The 26,944-nt window shown below is 36.0% G+C and overlaps 1 protein-coding gene across 1 annotated transcript; it reads left to right on the forward strand.

The window, feature by feature from the left end:
- Positions 1 to 261: 261 nt before the first annotated feature.
- Positions 262 to 22,847, forward strand: LOC132685790 (complement factor H-related protein 2-like). Its single transcript, XM_078440598.2, has 5 exons — positions 262 to 396; positions 3,117 to 3,311; positions 4,818 to 4,994; positions 21,922 to 22,104; positions 22,562 to 22,847. Exons 1-5 carry the CDS (start codon positions 339 to 341, stop codon positions 22,768 to 22,770), a joined length of 822 nt encoding a protein of 273 aa, XP_078296724.1. The 5' UTR covers positions 262 to 338; the 3' UTR covers positions 22,771 to 22,847.
- Positions 22,848 to 26,944: the final 4,097 nt, after the last annotated feature.

Genomic DNA, 26,944 nt, shown 5'->3' on the forward strand with positions numbered 1-26,944 from the left:
TGGTTGAGAAAGAGCCTTACCAATTTTCAATAGGTGTTTATTTAAAGTTTAGTGTTTTCTCACTTTTGGGTCCAACCTGTTACTGTCCCTAAATAAAGTCGTACAAGTACATATCAGGAAATGAATTCAAGAAATTATTGTGAAACCACTAATAGGAATTGAGAGACTTTGCAAACTTCGTTGAACTTTGATATTTACTAAGTAACCTCAACTGACGAGCTTCATGGTAGTGCACTTAAATTCAGGGTCACACTTGGTAACTGCTAACAGAACAGATTTAAAACCACAAAGAGCACAACTGGAATATTTGTATTGATACACCATTGGGAATAACTAACATGCTGTTACTAATCAGTATCATTCTCACCTTGTGGGTTTCCTGTGCTCATGGACAAGGTAAGTTGAAAAGACATCTGAACACTCGATTTCCTTCTTAAATGTGACTTCATATCATATCTAGTTTCATGTGTCTGTATTTTTTAATGAATTTACTAGTTAAAATAGTCTGTATTATGACACCATAATGGGATATAACTTTATAGGAAAATTACCTAGTGTTTATCTAAGGGGAAAATAAAATAAATTCTGTTTTCTTTTTCCTAAGTTTGTCAGAAAAAGGACTCTCAATGTGGAGATATGTGAGTATGCTCACACAACTTTAGGCAATATGTCACAAGAAAAGTGAGGTGCTGACTTCAAAATAAATATATGGAGGTTTCTTTTTTTATTTTATTTTATTTTATTTTATTTATTTATTTATTTATTTATTTATTTATTTATTTATTTATTTTAGTTTATTTATTTTGAGAAAGAGAGGCCACAAGCAGGAGAGGGGCAGAGAGAGAGGGAGATAGACAATCCCAAGCAAACTCCACACTGTCAGTGCAGAGCCCTATGCAGGACTTGAACTCACAAACCGTGGGATCATGATCTGAGCTAAAATCAAGAGTCAGACACTTAACTGACTGAGCCACACAGACAGCCCAAGGTTTCTTGTTTTAATGCAAGAAAACCTTTGGGAGCAATGGATATCTTCATAATCTTGTATTTGATGATAGTTTTATGAATTCATATGTCAAAACTGCTTAAATTTAGGGGAAGTAAAATATTTGTCATATTTTTCAACTATTGAGGTTCACTTAAAATATGAATTAATCAGTAATAATCAACACTTAATAGTAATTTCTCTCAATACAAAACGACACTTTTTGTTTGGGATAAAGTCATTCTAAAATATTTTGGATTTGAACAAGTAGGAAAGCCTGTGCTATTATTCACAATATGTGGATATTTAATTTTTAAAAATTACTTAAAACCTAAAAATATCTGTCTTTACAGAACAGAATAAGTATTTGTCCTAAGCTAGTAGTTTAGTAAAATAAAGTAATTGATGTTTTATTTGGAGAAAACCGTTATCCCAATTCACTCATGCGAAAGAACTGATTAAATCAGACATTTCAAATATATGCAGTTTACCATATTTCAATTATACCTTAATAAAGCTGTGGTAAGCAATTATAATCAATTTAATATTTCAACAAAATTAGCATTAAGACAATAAATTTTAATTTACATTTCTGAGTCCACTGGTAAGTATTGAGTAAATAAATAAAAATTTTCAGAGCATTAACTGTAGCACTGATTTGTTTTCACCTTTGGAGTAATATATTTTCTAGATTATATCTCTGAATGCAATCCTTATGTATTAAAAATTATATCTTATGACATAACAAATATAATTGGTAGCTTTTTAAGCTTGTCTTTAGAGAGCAATTTCTTTTTGTGTATTAGTTCTAATAGCTTTCTCTTGCATGTATAAAATCTTTAAGATTTTTATTTGTATAACTACATTTTTCTCCTTCCTTAACATCTTTATAAATTTTTCATTATGATATCTTTTTAAAGTCTCTGATTTCTTTTAAAAGCAAAGCCTCTTATTTCCAGATTATTGTAAATGAAATCTCTAATGTGCTTTAGGGTACTTCATTACAGCATTTGTGAGTAGGACATAAATCACTATGTTTTACTCCTGAATTTACTAGAATTTATTTTTGTAATTTGCCCCACACTGAGTTTTAGATGCTATTTAAGACTATATTCGGGCAACTTCCTTTCCTAGCAACAGAAATAAGAATAATACAACAAAGGGTCCTGTCCAGTTTAAAACTATCCTCACTCAGTAACTCTTTTCTGAAAGTACCTTTAAGATGAATGCCCTGTAAATTTGGGTTGTACCAATGTTTCTCAAAGGAGACATGAACCTGTTTAGTGGAAGCAGACTGTTTCATAGAATACATCTTTGTGTGTTTAGTGGCATGGGTAGCGTTGTGTTTCTGCAAGATTCCGATGCTGAAATCCTAACTCCCAGGACTTAAGAGTGACAGTATACAGAGACAGGGTCTTTAAAGGGGAAGTTAAGTTAAATCAAGGTCATTAGGGTGGGCCCTCACCCAATAAAACTGGTGTTCATATAACAGGAGCAAATTAGGAAATTAGGACACAAAGAGAAGAAGATGTGAAGACACAGGGAAAGGAGACCATCTACAAACCAGGGAGAGATGCCACAGAAGAAACCATTCCTGCTGATCCTAGATCTCGGACTTCTAGCTTCTAGAATTACAAGAAAATAAATTTCTGTTATTTAGGACACCCAGTTTATAATTATAGTTTTATATGCATACATGTTTATATATCCTATGTATAATGTGTTGCCTAGAGTAGAAGAAGAGAGGTGGAAATGGCTAAGGTTTCTGAGGGGAGGTATGCATGAGACACAGGAAGAAGAGACACCGGAAATGAGTGGAGAACTGCAAAGAGTTTGAGCATCCCACCAGAAGCAAAGTTCTTAGACCTGGGAAGCTTAGTGGATAGACCTACTTTTATTCTTTTTCTCAGTGTTTACTTTTTCGTGTGATCTTAATCTTGGAAATACTTCTGAAGAACTCAAACAACACAAGCACCTCAAATACCTTTGTATTCTTAGTTATAGATTGCCCCAGCTCTTGAATCACAAATACAAGTGGAACGATTAACTTAAATAGAATCATAAAGTCATCAATGTGATTATTAAAATAGAATTACTCATTCATGTATGATACTATTTTTTTTTTCTTAAGGAAGAATTTGTGGTTTTCCAGAAATAAAACATGGAAACATATATGATGAAGACAGATATAAACACAACTTCCCAGTTGCTCTGGGAAAGTATTTCTACTACTCGTGTGATCACAGCTTTGCGTCTCCTTCACAATCACTCTGGACTAAAATAACCTGCACAGAGGAAGGATGGTCACCAACACCAAAGTGTATCAGTGAGTAAATACCCTGGTTATTATCTGGATGAATTATTTAGTGTGTTCAGTGAGTGGAGAAGTGGATGCCAGGGGTAGATCACAGAATCACAGAACAATTAGACAATCACAGAATCAGGGGCTGGAGGAACCAATCAGCAAAGACAAGGTAGTCTTTCCTCCTTTTATAAGAAACTGTTTGTGGAAATCAAATCAGAAAAAAAACAAGATACAAACTTTTGTCTAAACCTTTTCATTTCATTTTAATTTAATTTAATTTAATTTAATTTAATTTAATTTAATTTAATTTAATTTTTTTTAAATATGAAATTTATTGTCAAATTGGTTTCCATACAACACCCGGTGCTCATCCCAACAGGTGTCCTCCTCAATACCCATCACCCACCCTCCCCTCCCTCCCACCCCCCATCAACCCTCAGTTTGTTCTGTTTTTAAGACTCTTATGTTTTGGCTCCCTCCCTCTCTAACCTCTTTTTTTTTCCTTGCTCTCCCCCATGGTCTTCTGTTAAGTTTCTCAGGGCTGGTTCAACATTCGCAAATCAATCAATGTGATACATCACATTAATAAAAGAAAAGATAAGAACCATATGATCTTGTCAATCGATGCAGAAAAAGCATTTGACAAAATTCAGCATCCTTTCTTAATAAAAACCCTCGAGAAAGTCGGGATAGAAGGAACATACTTAAACATCATAAAAGCCATTTATAAATCTTTTCATTTTATATACTGGTGGTCAATACTGTTAACTGCTAGTATTTAAACACACTCATTGGTAATTGTATGACTGTAGGTTTTCTCAAGAGAGTTTCTTTTTATGTGTAATATCAGATTCAAAATGTGCTGTTTCTTTGAATATCCAAGAAGAATTTTGTTTACTATTACCCTTAATTCTGTGCTTTTTGTTAATCACATCTTTTTAAAAAAATTATTTAACATTTACTTATTTTTGAGAGAGAGACAGAGACAGAATGTAAGCGGGAGAGGCACAGAGACAGAGGGAGACACAGAATCTGAGGCAGGCTCCAGGCTCTGAGCTGTCCACACAGAGCCCCACACAGGGCCTATTAACAAACCACAAGATCATGACCTGAACTGAAGTTGGACTGAGCCACCCAGGCACCCCTCACATCTTTGTTTTTTAAAATTACATCTGCCTTCCTCTCTCAATGAGTACAGAGAAAAGCAGAGTCATGAAGAAGACAGAGTCATCAAAGAGAAAAGCAAAAAAGGCACAGGAGATAAAAGTCATCTCCTCCTTCAGGAAGCAATTTAGACAATCAAATGAGAAACCAAAACTAACTTTTCTGATATCTAAAGGAATTTTACAAGTGTAGAGTGTTTTATATATACACATGATGATTGATGACGTTATATATTAATATTTTTAACTTGCGTGACCTCATTTTTAAGAAACGAATTTTTGTGTGTGGTTTCTCTTTTGAAGCTTGCAAAATATAATATTCCTTCATTGCAAGATTTATATTAGTTATCTTTTGGGTCTTTAGGACAGTGCTTTTTCCCTTGGGTGGAAAATGGTCATTCTGCCTCTTCAGGACAAACACACCAGGAAGGTGACACTGCAGAAATTGTCTGTGATACAGGTTATCGCCTTTTAAATAATCAGAACAACATCACATGTACAGAGAGTGGCTGGTCCATCCCTCCTAAATGCAGTTCGACAGGTAGGTCTTCTGGGATCCTGTATTCTTTTTTATTTTAGAAAGAAGTAACATCATGAAACATATGCAGTGTTGCTGTTGTTGCTATTTTTGCCTTTTTAGTTTTAGGGTTTCTGTTGTGTCTGAGTAGATATGAAAGTCTCTGGATAATCCTAGAAAATCATTTTGTCTTTACATGAATTCAATGTAGGCAATATTAGGTAACACGGGTCAAGAGCATAATGAAAATTTTCAAAAGATACTTTAATGTTTTAGTGACACAAATTTAATGTTTATAATGAAATTATGCAAAATCAGTTGACATAACATGAGAATGATCGATTTTGCAAGGTGTAATAGTTAGAATTCCACATTTGCAAAATCTTATTGCTAGGAAATCTTACTGTTAAATGCTAGTTGGCATTTACCTTTTTTGGCAAATGCTAAATTTACATCATTTAAAGAGAAGCACCAATGTACTGATACTTTCCACATTGTTAGAACTTTGTACTTCTGAAATTTAGGTTTCCAGGGTACAACATAGAAATCTCCTTCATAAAAAAACATGTCAAAAATAGGAATATATTGGAGCTGAAGTTGAGTTGGAGTTTCTCATACTTTTAATGGAAACAAAACAGTTGCTGAATGTGAATAAGGGTCTCAGAAATAATAAGATTCCTAAAGCATTGTCAAAGACTCTAAGGGAACAGTGTCTATTATAGCCTTACTTATTTTCCCATTCATCATTAATTCATCTAATCAATATTTATTGTGAACATTTATATGCCAAGCACTACCAAAACTGTTGGAGATCAATACTCTACAAGAGTCAGTATCTCTTTATTCATAGACTATTATGTCAAGTGGAAAGCCAAGAGTAATAATAATAATAATTTTAAAAAGAAAAAAATAGAAAGTTAAAGATTAAAAGTCATGTACATTATAAAATATAATATTAATAGTGACTTGAGGAAGGGCACATTTTATGTATGATAGTTTTCGAATCTTTTCCAACCTTCAGGATGGCATCTGGAGAGGTTAAATAGCATTAAGGCATCAAAAGATTTGGACTCATTGAAGCAAAGCAAGGAGGCCAATGTGGCTGGCCCATGATGAGGCAAAGTATTGGATTAGTTAATTTAGAAGTTATAGGCTATAATATATATTGCAGATTTTAGTCTGTGTGCAATTAGAAGCCTCTTGGAGATTTTAAGCAGGCAAATGACACAAAATGAGTTTAAAACAAGATCATTATGATTGCTAATTTGAAAATGAATCTGGAGTGATTAAGAAGAGAAAGGAGGAGGGCCAGTTAGGAGAATCTAGATGTGGCATGTTCTGGGGTACGATAAAATGGAGAAAAGAAGTATTTTTCTGGGGCTTTAGTTTATGTTATTTGCAATGTAGAAAAAGAGAGAATTGGACTGTCTGATACAGGCTGACTATTACAATATGTCAACTATACTTTTAAATAAATGGAAAACAAAAAAAATGAGAAGAATCTTAAACTCCAGGGGAGAAAAAAATATATATCTTTTTATGGAAATAAACAATATGTATACAAGGTGGGTCTGACAATTTGTTCACACACAGAAAAAATCTTCAAATAAAACCACAATGAAATCTCATTCTTGGTGGAATGATAATTATCAAAAACACAAGAGATAACAAATGTTGGCGAAGATGTGGAGAAAGGGAAACTTATGTACTGTTGGGAATGTAAATTAGTATAGCTGCTATGGAAAAGAGTATGGAGTTTCCTCAAAAAATTAAATGTAGAAATACCATATGATCCAGTAATTCCACTACTGGGTATATATCTGAAGGAAATGAAGTTATGATCTTGAAGAGATGTCTGCACCCCCACGTTCATACCAACAGTATATATAATTTTCAAGAGGTAGGAGTTATGTAAATTTCCACTCATGGATGAATGAATAAAGAAAATGTGACATATAATGGAGCATTATTCATCCACAAAAAAGAAGGAAATCCTGCCATTTGCAACAATATGCATGGACCTTGAGGGCATTGTGCTATGTGAACTAAGTTAAATAGAGAAACACAAATACTCTATGATCTCGTGCATAGGTAGAATCTAAAAAAGCCAAACTCATAGAGACAGAAAGAATGGTGGCTGCCAGGGACGGAGGGTTGAGGGACATGGGGAGATGTTGGTCAAGGTGTACAAACTTCCAGTTAGGAGATGAATCGGTTCTGGAGATCTAATGGATAGCATGGTGACTCTAGGCTCAGCACAGAGCCTGATGTGGGGCTTGATCCCACAACTGTGAGATCATGACCGGAGGCAAAAATCAAGACTTGGACACTCAGCCAACTGAGCCAGCTAGGTGCCCCAAGAAAAAGAATTTAAAAGCATAAATATAATAAAAATGGCTTTTATGTTTATTTTTATTACCTATAGTTGCCCAATAGTGACCTTTACCATTGTCCTCTATGTCTTCATTTAGCTTCAGGTTACTGTCCGATGTCCTTATACTTCAGCCCTCAGCATTTCTTGGAGGTCATGTCTACTTGTAACAAATTCCCTTAGCTTTTGTTTATTGGAGAATGTCTTCATTTCTCCTTCAGTCTCGAAGGATACGATTAAAATTTCACCAATGAATTCTTTCCTTCCTCAGAATCACACAAGTGTTGATATTACATATTGTGCTGCTTCTTAGATATATAGGATATTTTGTATATAATCCCTAGTAATTTCACATAATATAGCAATATATTAAAAGAAGCAAATCAAAGTATGGTTTATGATAATACTTTTCAAAGGAGGCACAGTTTGAGTACTCTGACAAGGTCAGTTGTCAGTGATGGGGTTTTGGCGTGATGCTAGGGTTTGGAGCTGACGGCCAAGAAAGAATTCTTGAAGACATCTTTGGTGCAAAAAGGTGATTTTATGAAAGCACCAGGACAGGACCCTTGGGCAGAAAGAGCTGCACTGGGGTTGTGATGGGTAATTGATTATATACCGTCAGGTTGGGAGGGGGTTAGGGATAGAGTAAGTCTCTAAGTTATTTTGGAAGCAAGGTTTCCAAGACCTTGAGGGGCTAGGTGTTGTCAGGAAAATGCTTTTTATTACCTTTTAGTAAAACCTCAGTCATGAGACCCTTCAGATGTATATCAGGAGGCCATAAGCTTGGAGTATGGTTGCCAGAATATACCTTGGGGGAGTTGAGATAAAGGAAGTTTCCAAAGGAATTTTTATATTTTAAAGTAGACTTATAGGTTCCTGGGGGGTCAGGATAATGTTAAGCCAAGATTCCCTTTTGCCCCTAGCAAAGTGTCATCGTCAAGGCAGCTGGGCTCCCAGAGCGAGGTCACTCTGCCTGTTTCAAGGGCTTGTGAATAGGCTGTAGGCAGAAAAGGAATTTAATTTTTCATTTGCCTTAGTTTCCCACGTCACACGGCAAGCACTTAACCCCCTTTCCTTTGTTCTCGGGTAGCCAGGAGTGTCCGAGGAATATCACTCATATTCTACTTGGCTGGGGGTGGGGTGGGGGTGGGGTGGGGGTGGCAGTGGTGGTGGTAGCTTGTACTTTGCCCTCAGCTTGCGTTATGCTCCCTCATCAGTCAGGAGTGGATGGTATATAGAAAGGAAACAAAGGGAGACGAGAAAACTAGCTTTATTTTAACTGTGCAAAAGTAAATTGTAAAGCTGGTATTTTCAGTTATCATATATGCCTTTTACCTTACGTCCACTGAAGATAAGTCTTATTGTAATCCTAACTCAAATTTGCTATTCAACTGGTATGATAATCTTTCCTATTATGATGTGTATGTTTTTTTCCACACCACCAAGCAATTATCTGACACCAGGAAGGTGTCCTACTATTCAACTCAATTCTGACACTACCTACCTGGAGATAGCATAAAATCCCACAGATTAAGGGCTCAGTCCTACAAGACTGCCCCCATTCCCTTCACAAGCCAATTGCTAGTTCAGTGTGTCTGCTGTGCTTCTGATATGCCCCGATTCGAGAGACCCCCCCGAAAACAAACCACCAGAGTCCAGAGTCAAAGCCAAGCGGCAAGGGTCGTTTATTGCAGGTTTGAACCCGGTCCTCCGTGCACTCGTTGCCGGTGACGCTAAGAGGCCCCGAGCGAGGATCTTACAGCTTCTTTTATAGACAGGCACAAACAAGTTAGGGATTTTTCGAGGTTACAGAGCTGTTATTGGTTGACATTTAAATTTGAACATTCAGCAGAACTTGATTGGTTCCCGCCTTTTTTTCAAACCACTCAGCAGAACTTGATTGGTTCCCGCCTTTAGGTCAGACCACAACTGGGCACGCCCTGGCTGGTTCTGGGAATGGGGGTGGGGGGGTGGGGGGAGGTCTTTTCTTTGCAGTTGTGAGTACACCTGGTAATTTTTCTCTTAGTCTCTCACTTCTAACCAAATAGCTATAAATCAGAGGTTCCTATGACCTTCTCTGATTCAATTAATTTACTAGAACAGCTCACAGAATTAAAAAAAAAAACAACAGAACAAAACCCATTTTGTTTACCAGGTTACTAGTTTATTACAAAAAGCTATTACAGGAATAGCCAGAGGAGAGATGCACAGGGCGAGATATGTGGTAAGGGGTGTGGAGCTCCCACGCCCTCTCTGAGTTCACCACCCTCCTGGCACCTCCATGTGCTCTCCATCCCAGAAGCTCTCAAAACCCTGTCCATTGGGATTATTATGGAGGCTTCATTACATAGGCAGGGTTGATTAAATCATTGGCTATTGGCAATTGATTCAACCTGCAGCCCCTTTCCCCTCCCTGGGGGTCAGGATGATAGGACTGCTAGTTCCAACTCTCTAAAGACAGGGCTGACTCCTTGGGCAACCAGCCCCCATTCTTGGTATTTACAAAAGACACCTCATTTACATAACTAAAGATACCTTTATCACACTCATCACTTAGGAAATTCCAATCATTTAGGAATTGGCTTAACATTAGGAGCTCTATGCCAGATGTGGGGTCAAAGACTATATATTTGTTATAAATCATATCACAACTATTAACATGTGGCAAATAAATTGGAATTGTGCATATTGGTAGCATAATATCTCACAGCTCTTTTTTGTTTGCTTAAAGAAATTTTCTTCTATTTGTGTTTATAAGAATTTCGTTTATTATATTTTCTTTTTTGACCAAATATTTGTTGTATTGTATTCGATTATCACCTTATCTGCATCCGTTAAGATGTTTAATCACTAACATTCTTTCTCTGGGCTTGCAAGTTTGTACTCTGCTGGTTTAGAAGGTAGGTCATAAGATACAATGCCTTCACCAGGGACAAATCAATATTTCCTTTTACTGGAAGTTGATGGTAAATCTGTTATCTCGGGCGTCTCATGTCATTGAACTAACAGGCATAGAAGTGGATTATGTACACAGGCTGGGGATACTGAATTGAATTGTGGCAGGGTTATTGTTTACTATTATGTGATGAGAGCAGGGAAATTATATTTGAATGCATAAAGTTCTGAGGCTCTCCCTTTACACTTACTCCTTTATCATGGCAAAGCCAAACTGACCCACTTCAAAACAACCAATCTTGGATCTTTTGCTGCAACGATGTGCTGGAACTTCTCTGCCTGACTCCTGGACTTCTACAAAGGCTCTCTTATCTAGGGGTAATTGTTGAAATTGGCATTCTCTAGGGGGTCCTAGACTGACTGAGAGGAGCTGGCTGCTTCAGGCTGCTTCAGGGTCCAGAGCCAGGGCCAAAGTCTGTGTACCTATTACTCTACACATGAGTGGGTGAGACTCCTCCCAAGTCCCTTGGCAGGTGGTGCTGGTTACAGGGTCAAAGTCAAATGGGTCTGTAGCCCAGTTCTCAGGGTTACGGAGCTGTTTCTGCAATTCCAGCTGGGGTGATGGTTGGTAAGTTGGCTGCCTGGGTGAAGGCTATCTTTTCAAACAGCTCTCCTTGTTCTTAGACTGCACCAGGGTTTCACAGTCTCCTACCTGGATCCCATATCTCCCAAAAAAGACACTTTGCCTGTAGATAGATGCCATATTGTAATTACTGGGAAGAGGGATTTATGAGGAATCTCTTTTCGTCCATCTTGCTGATGTCACTCATTCCTTATGCTATTTTCGTTTTTATGTCTTAGTTTCTTTCTGTTCTGTCTGGAGCTTCTTGTTATTTGGCTTGATTTTTCTCATAATTCCATATATGTTCACTTTTTATTTAGACAGATTGCTTTGGCTTTTTTCTTCTAGTCATTACATCACTTAAACATTTTTTGACAACTATATGTTTAGTTTCCACATGCTCATTTTAAAAATCATCTTTCTTCAGGTATGAATTATATACAATATGATTGACACATATGTGTGTGCAGGCTAATGATTTGACAAATGTTTACATGTATATAGCCACAATCCCAATCAAGCTAGAGACAATTTTGGAATGTTTCCACGAAACACTTTAGGTTTTGGCAATTATGGTTGACCTATTTTTTTAAAAAGTTTTTAAATGTTTATTTATGTATTTATTTATTTTGTTTTTGGGGGGGGGGAGGGGAGGGGCAGAGAGAGGGGGAGACAGAATCTGAAGCAGGCTCCAGGCTCTGAGCTGTCAGCATAGAGCCCGATGCCAGGCTTGAACCCACAAACTGTGAGATTATGACCTGAGCCGAAGCCAAGAGTTGGACACCTAACCGACTGAGCCATCCAGGCACTCCTGCTGGCCATTGGTATATATTCTTTTGTGAAATGTTGAATTTCCCCCCAATTTTAATTGGATAGTTTATCCTATAATTCACTTGTAATAGTTCTTTAAATAGTTGGGATATAATTCCTTTATCAGATATGTAATTTGCAAATATCTTCTCGCATTCTGTGGCTTATCTTTTGTGTTTCTAACAGTTTATTTTCAGGAACAGATTTTTAGCCTTTGATGAAATCCAGACTGGCCATTTTTTTTGAAGTCTTTATTTAAATTCTAGTTAGTTAACATAGAGTGTAATATTGGTTTCAGGAGTAGAATTTAGTGATTCATCAATTACGTATAACACCCAGTGCTCATCACAAATGCCCTCCTTCGTACCCATCACTCATTTAGCCCAATTTCTACCTGTCTCCCCTCTAGCAACCCTCAGTTTGTTCTCTATTGTTAAGAGTCTCTTATGATTTGCCTCCTTCTCTCTTTTTTTCCTTGCCCTATGTTCATCTGTATTGTTTTTCAAATTCCACATATGAATGAAATCATATGATATTTGTTTTTTCTGATTGACTTATTTTGCATAGCATAATACTGTCTAGCTCTATCCACATCCTTGCAAATGGCAAGATTTCATTATTTTTGATGACTGAGTAATATTGCATTGTGTATGTATATATATATATATATATATATATATATATATATACACACACACACACATTGTGTATATACATTGTGTGTGTGTGTGTGTGTGTGTGTGTGTATATATATATATATATATATATATATATATATATATATATATAAAACCTCCTCTTTATTCATCAGTTGATGGATGTTTGGGCTCTTTTCATAATTCAGCTATTGTTGATAATGCTGCTATAAATATTGGGATACATGTGCCTCTTTGAATCAGTATTTTGTATCCTTTGGGTAAATAACTCATAGTGCAATTGCTAGGTTGTAGGGTAGTTCTATTTTTAATGTTTTGAGGAACCTCCATACTGTTTGTATTCCCACCAACAGCGTAAGAGGGTTCCTCTTTCTTCACATCTGCTGCCAACATCTGTTGTTTCCTGTGTTGTTAATTTTAGCCATTTTGACAGATATGGAGTGATATCTCATTGAGGTTTTGATTTGTGTTTCCCCAATGATGAGCGGTGTTGAGCATCTTTTCATGTGTCTGTGGGCCATCTGGATGTCTTCTTTGGAAAAATGTCTATTCGTGTCTTCTGCCTATTTCTTAACTGGATTATTTGTTTTTTTGGGTGTTGAGTTTGATAAGTTCTTTATAGATTTTGGGTACTAATCCTTATCTGATATGTCATTTGCAAATATCTTCTCCCATTTTGTCGGTTGCCTTTTAGTTTTGTTGATTATTTCCTTTGCTATATAGAAACGTTATCTTGAAGTCCCAATAGTTCATTTTTGCTTTAGTTTCCAGACATGGAAAGTTAAAAGGTTGCTGCCTGTGTTCTCCTCTAACATTTTGATGATTTCCTGTCTCCCATTTAGGTCTTTCATCCATTTTGAATTTATTTTTGTGTACAGTGTAAGAAAGTGGTCCAGTTTCATTCTTCTGCATGTTGCTGTCCAGTTTTCCCAACAACATGTGTTGAAAAGACTATCTTTTTTCCATTAGATATTACTTCTCGCTTTGTTGAAGATTATTTGACCATAGAATTGTGGGTCCATTTCTGGGTTTTCTATTCTATTCCATTGATCTATGTGTTGTTTTTGTTCTAGTACCACACTGTCTTGATGATACAGCTTGATGACTATAGCTTGAAATCCAGAAAGGTGATGTCTCCAGCTTTTCTTTTTTTTTTTTTTCGAGATTGCTTTGGTATTCAGGGTCTTTTGTGGTTCCATACAAATTTTAGGGTTGTTTGCTGTAGTTCTGTGAAAAATCCTCTGGTATTTTGATAGGGATTGCATTAAGTGTGTAGTTGCTTTGGGTAGTTTGGACATTTTAACAATGTTTGTTCTTCCAATCTATGAGCATGGAATGCTTTTCCATTTATTTGTGTCCTTTTCAATTTCTTTCATAAATGTTCTATAGTTTTCAGAGTATAGAACTTTTATTACCTCTTTGGTTAGGTTTATTCCTAGGTACCTTATGGTGTTTGGTGCAATTGTAAATGTGATCAATTCCTTGATTTCCCTTTCTGCTGCTTTATTATACGACAGATTTCTGTATGTTGATTTTGTATCCTGGGATGTTGCTGAGTTTGTGTATCAGTTCTAGAAATTTTTTGTTGGAGTCTTGCAGGTTTTATATATAGAATATCATGTCACCTGCAAATAGTAAAAGTTTGACTTGTTCCTTGCTAATTTGGTTGCCTTTTATTTCTTTTCGTTGTCTGATTGATGAAGCTAAGACTCCCAGTAGTATGTTAAATGACAATGGTGAGAGTAGACAGCCCTGTCTTGTTCTTGACCTTAGAGGAAAAGCTCTAAGTTTTTCCCTATTGATGATGATATTAGCTTTCATATACAGCCTTTATGATGTTGAGGTACATTCCCTCTATCGCTGTTTTGTTGAGGGTTTTTATCAAGAATGAATGCTATATTTTCCTCCATCTTGCTGTATTTTGTCAAATGCTTTTTCTGCATCCATTGAGAGGATCATATGGTTATTATCCTTTCTTTTATTAATGTGGTATATCACACTGATTGATTTGTGAATATTGAACCAGCGCTGCAGTCCAGGAATAAATCCCACATGATCATGGTGAGTTATTATTTTAATGTTCTGTTGCATTCTATTTGCTGGTATCTTGTTGAGAATATTTGCATCCATGCTCATCAGGGATATTGGCCTGTAATTCTCCTTTTTAGTGGGGTCTTTGTCTGGTTTTGGAATCAAGATAATGCTGGCCTTGTAGAATGAGTTTGGAAGTTGTCTTTCTATTTCTATTTTTTTGAACAATTTGAGAAGAATAGGTATTAACTCTTTGAATGTCTGGTAGAATTATCCTGTGAAGTCATCTGGACTTTATGTTTGTTTGGAGATTGTTGATTACTGATTCAATTTCTTTGCTGGTTATGGGTCTTTCAAATTTTGTATTTCTTCCTGTTTCAGTTTTGGTAATTTATATGTTTCTAACGATTTATCCATTTCTTCCAGATTGCTCAATTTGTTGAAACATAAGTTTTCATACTATTCTAACTATTAATATTTATGTGGTGTTGGTTGTCATCTCTCCTCCTTCATTCATGATTTTATTTATTTGGGTCCTTTCTCTTTTCTTCTTGATAAGCCTGGCTATGGGTTTATCAGTTTTACTAATTATTTCAAAGAACGAGCTCCTAGTTTCATTGATCCGTTCTACTGTTTTTTTGTTTGTTTGTTTGTTCCTATGATCATTTATTTCTGCTCTAATCTTTATTATTTCCCTTTTTCTGCTCCTTTACTCTTTATTTGCTGTTCTTTTTCTAGCTCCTTTAGGTGTAAGGTTAGGTTTTGTATTTGAGACTTTTCTTATTTCTTGCTTCCTTCTGATGACCACTTTTGGTGTATCCCAAAGGTTCTGGACTATCGTGGTTTCATTTTCATTTGCTTCATGTATTTTTTAATTTCTTCTTTAATTTCCTGGTTAACCCATTCATGTTTAGTAGGATGTTCATTAACCTCCATGTATTTGTGGTCTTTCCAATTTTTTTCTTGTGGTTGATTTCAAGTTTCATAGTGTTGTGTTCTGAAGATATGTATAGAATGATCTCAATCTTTTTGTACTTGTTGAGGGCTGATTTGTGACCCAATATGTAACCTATTCTGGAGAATGTTCTATGTACACTTGAGCAGAATGTGTATTCTGCTGCTTTAGGATGAAATGTTTTGAATAAATCTGTTAAGTCCATCTGGACCAGTGTGTCATTCAAAGTCATTGTTTCCTCATTGATTTTCTGCTTAAATGATCTGTCCATTTCTATTAGTAGGGTGTTAAAGTCCCCTACTATTATTGTATTATTATCAATGAGTTTCTTTATGTTTGTGATGAATTGATTTATATACTTGGGTGCTTTCAAGTTGAGGGTATAAACAATTACAATTGTTAGATCATCTTTTTGGATAGATGTTATGATTATTTGTTATGATTTTTGTTATGATTAGTGCCCTTCTTCATCTCTTGTTACAGTCTTTGGTTCAAAATCTAGTTTGTCTGATATAAGTAAGGCTTCTCTGGCTTTCTTCTCTGGCTTTCTTCCATTAGCATGATAGATTGTTCTATCTGCAGGTGTGTTTAGGTCTAAAATGAGTCTCTTGTAGGCAGCATATTGATGGGTCTTGTTTTTTATCCATTCTGGTACCCTATTTCTTTTGGTTGGAGCATTTAGTGCATTTACCTTCAGAGTGATTATCGATAGATATGAATGTGTCATTCATATGAGATATGAGTGTCATTGTGTTACCTATGAAGTTGATGTTTCCGGAGATTTTGTCTGTTCCTTTCTATCTTTGTTGCTTGTGGTCTTTCTTTCCCACTCAAAGAGTCTCCTTTAATATTTCTTGCAGGGCTGGTTTAGTGGTCATGAATTTCTTTAGTTTTTGTTTGTCTGGGAAACTCTTTATCTCTCTTTCTATTCTGAATAACAGCTTTTCTGGACAAAGTGTTCTTGGCTGTGCATTTTTCCCATTCAGCATGTTGAATATATCATGACATTCCTTTGTGGCCTGCCAAATTTCTTTGGAGAGATCTGCTGTTGACTTTATTTGTCTTCCCTTGTAGGTTAGGAATTTCTTTTCCCTTGCTGATTTCAGATTTCTTTCCTTATCTCTGTATTTTGCAAATTTTACTACAATATGTCTTGATGTTATCCTGCTTTTGTTGATTTTGATGGGAGTTCTGTGCCTCCTGGATTTGGATCTCTTTTTCCTTCCTCAGAATAGGGAACTTTTCAGCTATAATTTGTGCAAATTAACTTTCTGTCCCTTTTATCCTCTCTTCCTTCAGGACTCTTATGATATGAATATTATTATGCTTTATGGAATTGCTGAGTTCCCTAAGTCTACATTCATGATCTAATATTTTTCTTCCCCTCTTTTCAGTTTCATTATTTTCTACAGTTTTATCTTCTATATCACTTATTTGTTTCTGTTTCTTCCATCCTTGTGTTCATTACATTCCGTCAGTTTAGCATCTTGGTTATAGCATTTTTTAATTTCTTCCTGACTAGTTTAATCAAGTATGTAATTTGGAAACATTTTTTTCACATTTTATGTCTTATCTTTTGAGTTTAAAATAGTTTATTTACAGGAACATATGCCTTAACTTTCAATGAAATACAAGTTGATCAATTTTTTAATTTTTTTATTTTGTGATCTACATAGGACATTTTTTCCAACTTCAAAGTTGCAAAGATTTATCATACTTTTTTTTTTTTCCAGAAAGTTTACTTATGTACTTTTACATTCATGTCTGTGATTGATTTCCAGGTATTTTGTGTATGGAATAGGGTTCATTTTTTTTCTTTTTTTCTCATACAGATTTTCAGTTGTTTTACTCACTTTGCTGGGAGTGGTATCATTTTACTCACTGAATATCTTGTCATATTTGTCAAAAGTCCACTGAATATAGGAGAAGTGTGTTTGTGTCAATCTCTGTACTTTTAGTCTTTTGCACTAATATTTATATTTATCCTCATATCTTTATGCCCTCCCTTGATTACTGTGGTGCGAGTCCTCCAATTTGTTCTTAATGTGGAAGGCAGAATAATGGCCTCCCCAGCGGTGCCCAATAAGTTAGTATTGTTTAATCCTCTGAATATATGGGTTTCTTTTGTAGCAGCAGTAGAAAACTAACATTAATTTTTAAAACTGTTTTTGCTTTTCTAGCTGTTTTCCATTTTCTTTGAGTTTTAACATCACCTTGTCAGTTTCTACAGAAAGTCTACTTTATATATATGTATGTATGTATACTTGACACACAATGTTACATTAGTTTTAGGAGTACAACTAAGTGATTTAATAAGATTATACATTATGCTATGTTCACAAGTATAGCTATCATCTGTCACATTACATTATTTTCACAGTGTCATTGACTGTATTCCTTATGCTTTGCCTTTTATTCCCGTGACTTACTTATTCCATAACTGGAGGCATGTATGTATTTCCCTCTCTCTTTTATCCTTTTTACCCAACCTCCCACTCCTCTCCCCTCTGGCAACCATCAGTTTGTCCTCTTTGTTTATAGTTCTGATTCTGCTTTTTGTTTGTTAATCTTTTTTTTTTTTTTTTTTTTTTTTTTTAGATTCTGGTTATGAGTGTAATAGTATTGTAATTGTCTTTCTTAGTCTGATTTATTTCACATAGCGTAATACCCTTTAGGTCCATACATGTTGCCTCAAATGAAATATGTCCAAGTCTTAATTAAAGTAAATAAATTCTTGATTTAGTCTTTAAGGAATTGACTACTTTTATCTATTTTACTAAGGGCCAAAATTACAATTCAACAACAGGATGACTATAAACCAAACTCTGATGTCAAATAATCTTTTTAAAATAATTTTCTTGTGGTTTATAAATTCATTTAAGGTTTATATAATTTATAATATTTATTTTACTAAACTCAAAGAGAAGAGTATATCATTCCATATTTATTATTTATTATTTCATCTCCAAAGTTTAGAGAACATATTAAAGATAAAATATGATGCTATAAATATGTAGTGTAGTAGTTCTTATGGAATATCTTTAAAATACAAATAAAATGATGGTACTTAAAATCCAGTTTTTTTTCCAGACTGAACTAAGTAATATAGTATATTTGTTTTATAAAATGTCCAGATTAAAAGAACAGTTGGAATCATGGAAAATTCTCCTATCATAAGTATTAAGAGAGTTATTTCCTGAGGAATAAGTGTATTAAAGATACTTTAAGTACATTGGACAGCCCAAGAAATTCCACTTTGAGACATGAAATAGGCAGCTGGTGTGTGATCATAGAATGTGATATAAATTTGGGCTTCTTCAACATGTGGATTATATTTCAAGATAGGTTACTAGCTGAGTTTATCCAGGGAGTTACTGTATACCTAAAAAGAAGTCTGAGAACTTGGTCTTAGGACACACTAATATTTAGAGTTCAGGAAATAAAGGGAGCCAACTAAGGAGATATTAGCCACTTGTAGTTTTTCAAATCAACCTTTGCCTGCCACATATATTTTCCAGTCTTTTACTTTGAGCCCACCTATGTTACCATGTTTGAAGTGAGTTTCTTTTAGATGCCATACAGTTGGGTCTTGTTTCTATGTCCACTTTACCATTTTCAGTCTTTTAACTGAAGTATTTAAACCATTTATACTTAAAGTCATTATTGAGCGATGGGGCACCATGTAAGCCATTTTCTTGTTTGTTTTGTGTGTGTTTCCTGTGTCTCTAATTCCTGTTTTCTTGCCTTCCCTGTGGATTTTTTGGAACATTTTAATTCATTTTATTTTGATATATCTATATTGTTTTTGAGCATATCTCTTTGTATAGTTTTATGAGTGTTGCTGTAGATATTAAGATGCACATATATAGCTTATCATTCTGCCTGGTATTGACATCTTATCACATCAAGTGAAATGTAGAAACCTTGCTTCCATATAGGTCTACTTACTCTCCCCACATTAAAGTTCTTAAGTATTTCCAATGCATACATGTGATATAATTTTTCTCAAATATCAAATAATATCAAATGATGTAATTTTGTACAAACACCAAACATAGTTTAACCAACTAATTAGGAGAAAGATAGTCTGTTATATTTCCCCCATTTTTACTAATTCCATTGTTTTCCCTTCATTCCAAAGTTTTAATTCCAAAGAATTCTTAATTCTTAATTCTTCTTCCCTTCATTTCAAAGTCTTCCAAGGACAAGCCTGCTGAAGACAAATTCTCTGTTTTCCTTTATCTCAGAATGTCTTCATTTCTCCCTTAAATCCTACAGAATAGTATCACTGGGTATAGAATTTAGGGTTGACAGTTCTTCCTGGGTCCATGGTCACAGATGAGAACCCCACTGATATTTGAGTCCTTTCTCTCCCAAAGGTTTGCATAAATTCTATCTAGCTGCTTTTGGTATTTTTTTCCCCTTTTCTTAATAGTTTTCAGCAGTTTGATTATGATGTATCTTGGCATAAATTTCTTTGGGTTCAACGTATTTGGAGATTTCTCAACTTTTTTGGTATATACGTTTATGTCTTATGACCAATTTGGGAAATTTTCAGCCATTATTTTTTGAAATATTTTTTAATCTCCAATCCCTTCCTCTTTCTTTTTCTCAGTATCTACTCTTTGCTATCTTCTCGTAGGTCCCTGAAACTCTGTCCATTTTTTTTGTTTGCTTCTTTTCAGTCTACTTCCAAAATGAATAATTTGTATTGCTGTATATTCAAGTTTATTTATCCTTCTTGCATCTGCAATCTATTACTGAGCCCATCCAGTGAGTTTATTTTTTACTTTTTATTTTATTTTAAAAAATATTTTTTTTGAGTTTGGATTTTTTTTATTTTTTTTAAATATGAAATTTATTGTCAAATTGGTTTCCATACAACACCCAGTGCTCATCCCAAAAGGTGCCCTCCTCAATACCCATCACCCACCCTGCCCTCCCTCCCACCCCCCATCAACCCTCAGTTTGTTCTCAGTTTTTAACAGTCTCTTATGCTTTGGCTCTCTCCCACTCTAACCTCTTTTTTTTTTCTTCCCCTCCCCCATGGACTTCTGTTAAGTTTCTCAGAAACTCCAGGAAGTAGCGACAGCTAATGAACAGATCAAAAACGATTTAAGCAATATAACAGAAAATGAATTTAAAATAATAGTTATAAAATTAATCACTGGGCTTGAAAAAAGTATAGAGGACAGCAGAGAATCTATTGCTACAGAGATCAAGGGACTAAGAAACAGTCAGGAGGAGCTAAAAAATGCTATAAATGAGGTACAAAATAAAAAGGAGGTGACCACAGCTTGGATTGAAAAAATATTTTAATGTTTATTGTTTATTTTTGAGAGAGAGAGAGAGAGAAAGAGGGAGAGAGAGAGAGATAGACAGAATGTGAGTGGGGGAGGGGAAGAGAGAGAGGGAGACACAAGATCCAAAGCAGGCTCCAGGCTCTGAGCTGTCAGCACAGAGCCAGATGTGAGACTGGAGCTCACGAGAACCGTGAGGTCATGATATGAGCCAAAGTCAGACACTTAACCGATGGAGCCACTCAGGCGCCCCCATCCAGTGAGTTTAAAAAAGAATTCTGTTTGTTATATTTTTAGTTCTGTAATTCCTCTGTATTTTTATTGCTTTATTGAATTTTTAAAAACCATTGTCAATTCCAATATCTGTGTCATATCAGTATGGTTTTCTGTTGATTTTCTTTTCTCTTTTGAGATTCTCCTGGTCCTTGCTTTGACGAATGATTTTCAATTGTATTCTGGACATTTGGGGTATTATGTTTCAAAATTCTGCATTTTATTGAAATATTTTATTTATTAGGTCCTCTCTACCATCATGCAGGGTACAAGTTCAGGCTTCCCACTTGGCCTCCACTGACACCATGGGAAGGGGGAGGGGTATCCTATTCCCTAGGAGTGTGGGTAGAAGTCTAGGCTCCTTACTTGGCCTTCGCTGATCAAGAGGGAGAAAGGGGTGGTTTTAGGTTTCTTCTGTGGTGTTTCTCGGAAATAATTCAGGTATTGTAAGAAATGTGTCTGTCTTGCTAGGCCTAGGCAATGTCTTATGTTGGTTTTTACAATATGTTCAGGATTTTTAGTCATACTTAGCAGAAGGAATACACAGAAATGTTTTTCCCTCATCATGTCCAGACTAGGAAGCCAGCTGTTCCCTTTCACATTATACAAATTTGTAATTCTTTGAATTTTATCAAAGGATTAGATATTTATTTTGTAATAAAAATGGAAAAAATCAATAAAAAATGACTAGAGATCCAATAGACATTACAATATGTTGTATATATTTTTAAAAAAGGACATTTCTTCATCTAAGTTACCTAGCTTTTTAGCATACATTCTCTAAAAAAAGCATTTTTTAATACTGAAATAATGCAAAGGAGACATATTTGTTAATGTTTTATGCATGCTTTCATGTGGGGTGAAAGGAAGGGCTTAAAAGTGGAACCGTCATTTAAATGATTAAAATTTCTTTAATGAATCATTTATGTCATCAGAAATCACAAGTGTTGATATTATGTACTGAGCTATATTTTTATTGCTTTGTTTTAACCTGTGTTTTCCTTTGGTCTTTCAATAAATCAAACAACGTTTTTTTAGACCCTAAAAGAAAATGTGGGCCTCCTCCACCTATCGACAATGGAGACATTACCTCATTCCCATTATCAACGTATGCTCCAGGATCATTAGTTGAATACCAATGCCAGTCCTTCTATGAACTTCAGGGAAACAAGAATATAATATGTAGTCATGGACAGTGGTCAGAACCACCAAAGTGCTTGGGTAAATATTTTAACATCCTCATAGATCCTGGGTAATGAATATGATGTATTTGTAGAATTTGTATTTGTACAATTTTCATGGATTAACAAGCAACCGTTCCATTGAATGACCGACTACCAAATATTAACATGTGAGAAAATAAAGTTGGAAAAATTCTTGTTCAAGCAATAACAGCAACAAAAGATCTTTAATCAAAGCTCTTCCTGTGATAACTGACATTTTGTATCTTAGATTATAATATTTAATTATTACACATTAAACACAACACCTCATTTTTATATCCTGAATTGTTTAAAATGATTTAAATCTACATGATGGATTTTCAGTGAGTTGGCTTGGAAAGGTTTGAGAATGAAGCCCTAGACGAATGTAGAATATTCTACTTGAAAGTCTGAGATTCTGTGGAAAATATTTGTATGCTAATTAATGTTTTATGTTCATTTTTTTATACTTTCAGATGCATGTGTGATATCAGAAGAAGTCATGGATAAACATAACATACAGTTACGATGGAGACATGAAAAAAAATTTTATTCTAAAACAGGAGATATTATTGAATTTGTATGTAAAAGTGGATATCATAAAAAGACACCACATCACACATTTCGAATAACCTGTCAGGAAGGGAAACTGGAATATCCCACTTGTGTAAAAAACAATGGCTAAAATGCAGTCCTAAAATTAAAATATGTACATTTATTCTGAATTTTTCATTATGAATCCACTTCTTCTCAGTTATTGTTTCAACTATTGCTTAACCAATTTTTATTCATAAATCAGAATTTGTGTTAAATAATATGTGGTTGCTATAATCTGAGAGTCAAGTGAATCATTTCTTAAAAGCACTACATTATAATTTGGTGAACCAAAATGCTGTGTCCTATTCATGAAATATCTGTGGCAAGAAATTAGATGAGATCACTTCAGTGCCTGCTTCTATCCATCTTTCTCCTAACTTTCTCAAAGATTTCTCCACAACTCTTGAGAATGCCTGAGGTTCTCCATTTCAGAGGCAATGGGGAAAAATGCACCCATCTTCAAAATAATATTACTTCACAAACCTATAGAAGCCTATGTCGTATCTATGTTAGTAATAAGATGTAAGTAGTTATCACTTACTTTTGCTTATCGATAAATATGCCAAAAAATGATGAAATGCATGTCTCCTACAAGATGTCTCTCTAGCAAATGTAATAATTCAAATCATAAAGAGGAATTTGAATCTAATTAGGTACATAACTATTATAACATGACATTAACAGAGATTTTAAAAGTCCAATAACAAGTATAGACACACACACGCGCACACACACACACACACACACACTATGCTTTGAACACTGAATAAATGTTTATAGAACAAAGGTTGGCAGGAAGTATAACAATATTTATAATAACTATAATTAAATTCAGATTATCTCTAAATTCTCCAATTTAGAAGATTTATTCTCCAATTTTTCTATCTTTAACATATATTACCTTTGAACCATAAGATATGCTATTTTAAAATAAAGATATGTAGAAAGTAAGACAATACACATTGAGAACCATAAAGACCTCTTCGGTGATGATCTTCAGATCGAAAAACATTTTCATGATTTTGCTGTAATAGGCGGCTTTGGAAACATTCAACAATAAGAGTCTAAACTATGATTTTTAGGGCTGCCTGGGTGGCTCAGTCGGTTAAACATCTAACTTTGGCTTAGGTCATGATCTCGCAGTCTGCTCTGTGAGTTCGAGCTCGGCATCAGGCTCTGTGCTGACAGCTCACAGCCTGGAGCCTGCTTCAGATTCTGTGTCTCCCTCTCTCTCTGCCCCTCCCCAGCTCATGCTCTGTCTCTCTCTGTATCTCAAAAATAAATAAATGTTAAAAAAAATTAAAAAAAATTTAAACTATGATTTTTATGTTCATTTCAAACAATACTTAGTTAAAATCAGTTGACTGAACATTTTAAATTTCTCCAAAATACAACTTTAAGATAAAAATAAAGATATACATAATTAAGATAAAAACATTTTAAGGTGATATCTTGTAACTTTGCATTGCATCAAATCTAGTTGCATTCTTAACTTTTAAGAATTAACACATGAATCACTGTGTAATCATAACCTACTTTAAAAACCTATGTAAATGACAGCCATATATTTCCTACTTAATACATTTAAGTCTCATCTAACCACCACAGAGAAACTAAAAATTTGTTGCAAATACACTTATTTTATAAAAGTTGTTTTTTTGATGTTCATGTAGTAAATCTAATCATAATTCCTTCATTTACTTTCGAATTAACAAAGACTTTATCTTCATTATCTTTGTGGCTTTTCCATAAATCCAAAATTGTTCCAAACCAAAAGCTTTATATAAATCATAATAATATTTTAAATATTTCCTTTGGACATTTAATTTTACATTAACTGAATTTAAAACAACTGTGATAATATAAAAAAAATACATTCAATCTCCTAAAACAATTTCCTTTGAAAAATCTTACTTTCACATGTAGAAGGATTGGCTATTTAATGCTTTTTTTCTTTAGAATCACATACATTAAAAAATAATCAATTACTAAAGGGCTCACTCTTAATTTTGTTCATAGCACAGTATTAATAGATTCACGATGTCAATTTCTAAGATTTTGGTGAGTGTTGATTATATTTATACAATTAACTGTGGAACACCTGTGCTACTTTTTAATATTGATCATAGTCCATATTTACGAGCAACCCAAGCTGGTTACAAGAGCAAAGACACTAGGAAAGGCAATAATCTTTTTCAAGAGATGGTTTTTTTTTTTTGTAAGGATTTCAAAATATTTTTATTTAAATTCCAGTTCACATGCAACGTGATAGGAGTTTCAGGTGTACTATATAACGATTCAACACTTCCATACAACACGTGGTGCTCATCACAACAAGTGCACTCCTTGGCCCCCGTCAACCTATTTCACCCGTCCTCCCCCCCACCTCCCCTCTGGTAACCCTCAGTTTGTTCTCTATAGTGAAGAGTCTGTTTCTTGGTTTCCCACGCTCTCTCTTTTTTCCCCTGGGCTGCAAGAAGCCCAGGACCTCAGCAGGCATTAGGTCTTACATGGGGGCTAATTGTTGCCCAGTTCAGTGGACGTCTCAGAGCGATTTTAGGGTGGTTGGCTCTCTCCACCCTTGAGGCTAGATTGTTGAGCAGGGACCCTAACTCTACCGGTCTCGAGGGCCCCAGCTCCAAATGGAGTGTGTGTACTTGGTATGCAAGCGCCGGTCAGATCAGAGTAGCCAGGGATTTGGTACATACCAAGGGTCCTGTGAAGCCAGGTCACAAGAGCAGACCACTGGAAGTACCTGGCATCTGCCTAATTCCAGGCCTTAACCTATTCAAAGGCTGGTACTTTCCCTAAAGGCAGGTCTAGAGAAAGCTGGAATGCTTTATCAGGGCAGGCTGGCTGGGATGGCCGGGGGCTCTCTCATAAGACACACCTGGGAGCCTTGATTACTGGGGAATCCCAGGATCCCATTAGGCAGCCAGACCAAGAAGGGGCTGACAGTTTAAGATAGAGCCTCAAGTATTTTTAGCGGGTGGGTGAGCTCTCTCTATCCTGTAGGCTACAGGTATTTGGGGACCAGCTTAAGCTCCACAGCCATGAGGGCCCCAACAGCTAAGGGTGGGTAATAGGGTGCTGATACAGTCTTCACAGGTCAGGGTAACAAGGGACCTGGAACAGGGTGAGTTGGGCAAGGCCAGGTCGCAGGAAGGTGCTCTTGGAGGGGCCTGGTGTATGTCAGTTTTCACTTCCCTTCCCACTGAAGGCAGGGTTGGAGGAATCTTGCTTGGGCAAGCTTGGGTCAGATGGCCGGAGTTCCCTCCAGCACAGACACCTGGGAACATTCATTAATGGAGAAGCCTGAGGCCCTAATCAGTAGTTAGACCAAATAGGGACTATCATCAGTTTAAGCTGAAAGCCTCAGAAAGATTTTCAGGTAGTAGGCTCTCTCTACGCTGGAGGCTAGGAGGGGTTTGGGGACCTGTTTGAGCTCCACAAGGCCCTGACAGACAAGGACTGGGACTGGCTGACAGCATTTGGACTGCACACACACATGCAGGCTGCAAAGGTCAGTGTCCAGGGACCTGAAATGGGTAGGGCCAGGTCACAGCAGGGGGCTTTGGGTATCCTGGCATTTAATGCCTAGGCTTAACCCACAGAAACAAGCATATTCTCCCTGGAGACAGGGCTGGAGGAATCTGGACTGCTGGGCAGGACTGGGAGGGATGTCTCCTCTAATAAGAGACACCAGGAGTCTTAATTGCTGGAGATGGCTGACATCCCATCATGCAGCCAGTGGGGACAGACTGTCACCACGTTAAAGCTGCCACCTCAAAACTTTTCGAAGGGTGAGCTCCTTCCACTCTGAGGCCATTGAGGTGGTTGGATTCCAGGCAGAGTTCCATAGACCTAGAGATCTCTCTATAGTCGGAAGCCCTCTGATGGGTATGAAGTATGCACGCACAGGCTTTCAAGTCAAGATTAGCCAGCTGTCCCTGCACTCGGCAATGCCAGTGGGTCACAGGAGGCGGACCTTTGGGTTACAAGGCATCTGCCTAATTTCAAGCCCTAACCTACACAAATGAGCATATTTTCACTGAAGGCAGAACTGGAGTCATCTGAACTGCCTTTCAGGGGCTGGATCAGGAAGGCTGGCCTGCGTATCTTCCAATAAGAGACATCCGGGAAACTTGATGGCTGCTAAAGCCTGAGACAATAGCAGACAGTAAGTTTACATGGGGACTGTCTATGGCCCATTGAGGTGGCTGCTTCAGAATAATTTGGGGGGGGGGGTGGCTCCCTCCACC

This window comes from Panthera onca, chromosome F1, assembly GCF_046562875.1.
Source record: "Panthera onca isolate mPanOnc1 chromosome F1, mPanOnc1 haplotype 2, whole genome shotgun sequence".
Classification (NCBI taxonomy): Eukaryota; Metazoa; Chordata; class Mammalia; order Carnivora; family Felidae; genus Panthera; species Panthera onca.